The 5,880-nt window shown below is 36.4% G+C and overlaps 1 protein-coding gene across 1 annotated transcript in view; it reads left to right on the forward strand.

Annotated features, from left to right (window-relative positions):
• SLC22A16 (solute carrier family 22 (organic cation/carnitine transporter), member 16) overlaps positions 1–5,271 on the forward strand; it is a 14,187-nt gene extending 8,916 nt beyond the window's left edge. The window contains exons 6-7 of the mRNA XM_009893628.1: positions 1–28; positions 5,059–5,271. Of these exons, the coding sequence (XP_009891930.1) occupies positions 1–28; positions 5,059–5,271 (241 nt within the window). The remainder of the gene's footprint in view (positions 29–5,058) is intronic.
• The last annotated feature ends 609 nt before the right edge of the window (positions 5,272–5,880 follow it).

Consider the following 5,880-nt stretch of genomic DNA (forward strand, 5'->3'; position numbering starts at 1 on the left):
GAGAAGTGTTTGGATTTTCATGCCACTTGTAAGTATTTATTTCAATGGTGAATGTTTCTGGTTTTGAAGAGGCTTATGTGTCACTTCTTTTCTCAGAGACCAAAAGCTGAACTTTTATTTTGAAAAGAAAATTGAATGACCCATTCTTGTTCTAAATTTTAAGTCTCAAAGTAACTTCATATTGTTAAGAATATGCAGCTAAAGCAAAAGGGAGACTCTGAGTCACTGAAATATTCTAAAAAGTTTTTATGATGGAAGATATAAACATACATATGCACTGAATCCAAGTATAAAATTGATAAAAATATTTTCCATAAAAATATTTTTTATCTACCATGTAACATTTAGGAAGTATCTTAATTCATACTTCTCTACTCTGCAGGCCTAGCAGTTCTTGACCATGCTCATGATTTACTCTTACCTTTTTTCAAAGGCATAGTTCTTCCAGTCTCGGAATTCAGCATGGGTGGCTTTTTTTTCTTAATATTAATCTCTAGTCTTTTCCATGGCTTCCTCGGGACATTGCATTTTTGGAGTAGCCTTCCAAAAGATCGGGAATGTCTTATGCTTACTATACTTGGTCTTCACAGCTGTCCCAAAGCTCCTTTGTTGCATTTTTCATTAACAAGAACTGAACAAAACAATGCATGAGATAGAAAAAGAGAAACAAATGGTATATTGATGACGTTCACAGTGACTTTGACAGCAACAGGACCCTGGATACTTTAAGCACATCCTACTTGTAGGTGACTCTAGGTCATGCTACCATTAGGTTTTGTCTTCTGCCTCCAGTTGCCCCAAGAAAACAGAGGTGAGACCATTCCTTTGTGGACTTTGGGCATTTTGTCTCCATTACGTAGCTTCACATCCATTTGGGACAAAATATTTTATGTAGTTCCCGCTCACATATGAATCCCATTACTTCATTACATATATGTTATTAAGCATTTGCTGCTTAGAAATCCTGCAGTTATTCAATCGCTTTTTTACTCCTGAAGGATAATTTATGCCCATGTATGTAAAAACAGAAGGAATTACAAAGTTTATATTAAAGCTTTAAGTAGAGAAGTTTACTAATGATTTAAAAATAGTTTCATTTCTTTCAAAAACTCTTAGAATTCACTGTGACTAGCACACCAATGTTACATGTAGATTACACATGTCAGGAGGTGAAAATGTAACGGGATGTGCCTTTCACCTAGATTCTTACTCTAATTTCGTCTACTACATTGGAATTTCCTGAAAAAGTGGCATTGTGTCCTTTTGATTTTGCAACTATAAATTCTTCAATTATAGATGCTAGGGATTGGTTTCAGAGAATTCTTGGGAACTTGTTTCATTATTTAAATTCATTACTTTCAGTTGTTTCGAATGAAAGTTAAGAGGATGAAGCAGACCACAAATTAATTTATTCCCTCAAACTCCTAAAAAAATGTTTTCTTTCTTAATAATGGCTCCATACAAACCAAGATATGATCCCAGAAAAGACAAGGCAACATTTGCGCAACAGAGTGGTCGTGGGAGAACATTCTTTTTCTCTTGTCAGTGTTTTGCCTTTACTGGCTGAGATAAGCTTTATCTGTGCAGAAGTGCTGCAGTTAAACCACAGATGGGGAATGCTCAAACATGCTGGAGAGGCGTGCAAATGGCAGTATAAACAGAGGAATTATTTCGGCTATGAGCAACTCTGTGTACAAAAAGCATCCAGAGTATTTGTAGAGTTGTGTAGTGGTTCACAGTGAATATGTTTTCATTAGCTCCTATTATAAAACATTTGCCAATTTATTAAAATGGGCTTGTCTTGAGTTGGAGCATAGCATGCCAAGTGTCAGGTAACGTAAGTGTTTTGGAATGGAAATGAAATGAAATGGATTACATTTGTAAGTAAACTAATATACATCATGTTGATCTATTGTATACACCACACATTGTCAAGCGGTTACTACCGCTATTTGTTTGACAGTCTGCCTCATGTACAGTTATGACACCTGTGAGTAATGCATCTCATTTGAATGCCTATAAATCTTGAATAACTTGCCAAGTATGTTTTTCATGTGACAACTTTCTAGAAAACTTACAGTAAAGCAACTACTCCATGTATAACCTATTTGTGTTCCTCAGCTGTTAAGAATTATGTTACAGTAGCCCTTTAACAGACTTGATTTTTCTCTCAGATAAACCATAAATTATAAATTAAAAAAAAAAACCTCCACTGAGGTCAGTAAGTTAAATGAATGCAAATCCTGTGCCTAATACTAGTGGATTTCAGGACAAAATTTAACCTTTTTTTTTTGTTGAAGTAGGAATTTTGTAAATAAGGCCATCAGATGTGGATACAAATATAAATAGCAGACTAGAATAATCATTTATTCTCAGAAGTAAAAGTATTATTTTGTAGGGATGTTTAACTCAAATTATATTATGTTCTAGACTAACAGTGTCTCAGACCGCTGTGAAATTAAAATTGGTGCTCCAGGTAGGGAGGAAGACATATGAAAAATGGTAGTAAATCTTTTTTGAAGTTATTTATGGTAGCTGTTAGAAGCTTCTGGCTCTACTGAACTGTTGGGAATACTTTGAGAGTTTGACTAAGCAGAAAGTCAGTTTTCAAATTAAGACCCTGAAAAAGCAATGAATTAAGCAGGTACTCCTGTCAACTTAACTTCAATGGAGCTTAAACATAACTTAAATACTTTGTACAATAGTACACTTTAATTCATAAGCATTGACTATATCAGAAGAACATTTTCTGATGCTGAATTATATATGTAAAATAGTACATCCATAAAAAATGTACACATTTGTTATGAGCAAGCGAAGGGCTAAGTTATGTCCGAAGTATTATGAAGTACGCCAAGGTAAGACTGCAAAAGACTTGCTTTGACTAAATGTGAGTAACTTCATTGATAAGTGTGGTTACTGCCCCTGAAAAGGTAGATGACATTTGAGAAGTCCTTTTGTTAATATATGGTGACTTAATTGTTTCATATTCTGTCTTTCAGAAAGTGCTTTGTTGGGTTAGGGAGAAGGGAAACACTGACTTAGTCGGCATGCAGCAGCTTTCATGTTGAAAAAATGAACACTAGCATGTGAAGGAATAGAGTTAAGACAGCTGAGATGAAAAAGCAGGAAAGATGGTGGTGTGTATGCTTACAGAATAGTGAGAGTCCGCAGGGGAATAAGAGGTAGGTTTATGAGGAAGGAAAACATGAGAAGAATGCAAAGTGTCTGAAAGGCTAACTGAAAAGGAGACACACATACTCAAAGCACACAGTGTTGCTTTAACCTTCTGTTCTGTTGGGCATCAGTAGTGACCCTGTTCTCATAAACTCCAAATGTATGGGTATCCATAAGCTTCAACAGCCTTAAGAGCCCTCAGTATCCTCAAACTTATGACAGCCTAAAGGATGTGCATGAGACAGGTTACTGTGGAATAGCTGCCATGTGTCAATTCATCCTGTCTTACCATGGCAGAAAATCATGTTTTAATAGTGGAGAAGAGTTTTAACACTCAGAGGTGAGACTTTAATATTCTGGAATATATTTTTAAGTATCACTCCTGCCACATATATATGTCTACAAGGATTTCCCTCTGTTTGTCACTTAGCGCCATTTCCTCCGGTCCTGTTACTGTTAGGATTTTTTTAATTTTTCATGGTAAGAGCATGTCTATTTTATTTTCACTGTAGTTTGTAGTATTCAACAGTATTTTGCTTAATTTTTTTATTTTGTCAGCCTCTATATTTAGTGCAAGTGCAAAAAGAGGAGTGTATGCAACAGTGTGAATTCCGCTTGAGACAAGATGTCCTCTTCTTTGGGGGAGGGAGGGCACAAAAGGAGCATGGTGCATTTGCATGAAAATAGCACTGTTCAAGGTTACAATGGAGAATTCTAATCTTAAAACACCTTTCTGACTGAAGGAGAAAGTCTGCCTTAGCTGCAGATGGTAGCTGGCCAGTTCTTGTCTCAAGCTCTGTGTGAGATACATGGGCACAGTAATTCCAAATGCTCTGTCTCACACTTGGAAAGAAAGTATTAAACAAACAGGACAGACATGAGAATCAGCATAGGGCAAGATAAGGATAATACAGTATCAAAGTGCACAGTCATAAAATGGAAAAACACTGAGGCCAAGCATGATGTACTCTGTGGAAGCATTTCTATCAAGAGAGGTTTGGGTCATTTTTAACCTGTCTTTGGAAGAATGTCAGGGTTTTAATGCTGTTCCGTACTTCAAAGGAGGAAAGTGTGAATTGTTCTTACTGAACAAGGTACAGAAATGAAGGGAAGGAACAGATACTCCTGGAGCGTGTGTGTGCTTCTTCATCTACCACACATGATCCTGATCCTTGCACCACTCGTGCTGAAGTAAGCTGTCATTACAGAACCATGGACACCATGGACAAACCCAAGATGTGATCTCAGTGCAAATGTCAGGAGATGCCTGCACCTCTAACAGATCTTTGAATCTGCAGTTTAGTAAAGTATTCCTGTCGAGAGCTAGATTTGTTATCTGCTGAGGTGCTCTCCTGAGCAGGGATGTGCACTTCTGTGGCTCCAGGCCAACAGTGATCCATACTGAGAAATCCTGGTCTGGCTGCGTGCAGGAGGAACAGGCAGACAGGTACAGGGGAAATAGGTTCAGGAGCTAGGGTGCAAACTGAGATTACAGGTGGCAGGGATATTGTAGCTCTATGAGTATGCATGTAAAAATGTATGCAACTCTAGAATCAGTTCTTAAATATATACCTGATAGTAGAAATACCAAATGAAGATACATGTATTGCTTTCTCAAACAGAATTATTCCTGCTTGCACTGTATTGATCCCTTGTGGAACAAAACACTTCACTTGCTCTTCATTAGTTCTGCTGAATAATCTTTCATTTATACAACAAAAATAGGCAGATCTTTTATACAGTTGATGTTTAAGACTTATAATCTTTGCTTTACATTATAGTTCCTTGTGCTTTATTTTAAATGTACTTTCAAGCAAGATCAAACATATGCATAACTTGAAAGACATTTCTGCTCTTACAGCTACTGTTTATTTCTTCTAGTTGATTGTTGGAATCATGGCTCTTCTGAGTGGAATATTAACAATAATGCTTCCAGAAACACTGGGAAAACCATTGACTAATACTTTGGCGGAAGCTACAGAAATGGGAAGAAAAAAGAAAAGCTCTTCAGGAAAGACTCCTCCAGCACACAGTGGTGCGACATTAGAAAAGATAGAGATGTTTGGTCAAGAAACAGTCAACACTGAGAAATAAAGCAACAGCAAAATGGCTGTTCTTGATTTTAATCATTATATAATTTATAAGATATTTTTATTCAAGAAATGTGACCATTCTATAGTAACTGTGCCTTTTAATTTGTATCTCGTCTTGCCTTTTCAACAGAGCAAGTATATAAAATCTTTTCCATGTGACTGAGGTACTGCAGAAAATTTGACAGGATTTCTAGATCCTTTAGAAAACCTGTCTGACTTGCTGTGACCAGTTGGAATGATTACTCTAAATGTTGGAACCTACCTGATTACACATATTTTAAAAATGTGGCAATTCTTTGCTTCACATTTTCTGTAGTTTGATTTGTAAACCCACCACAAAGTGCATTGTCTGCTCTCATCCTGTTGCAGCTGGCAGTAACAGGCTTGAGACTTCAAAACATGGTAAGCTCAAATAGGTGTAATGCAAGAGAAAAGCCCTAACATGGCATCAAGTTGTATCAATAATTTCAAAGTCTAACTAATTTATTCTCTTTTTTTTTTCCCAATTTTCTACTAAAAAAGGTGCCATTGCTAAAAAAAGGAAAGTATTTTGTGGAATCGCTTCTGACTGAAAAAGTAATACTAAGTTTGCAAAATGTGCAAATAGTTT

This window comes from Charadrius vociferus, unplaced genomic scaffold, assembly GCF_000708025.1.
Source record: "Charadrius vociferus isolate BGI_N301 unplaced genomic scaffold, ASM70802v2 scaffold359, whole genome shotgun sequence".
Taxonomy (NCBI): Eukaryota; Metazoa; Chordata; class Aves; order Charadriiformes; family Charadriidae; genus Charadrius; species Charadrius vociferus.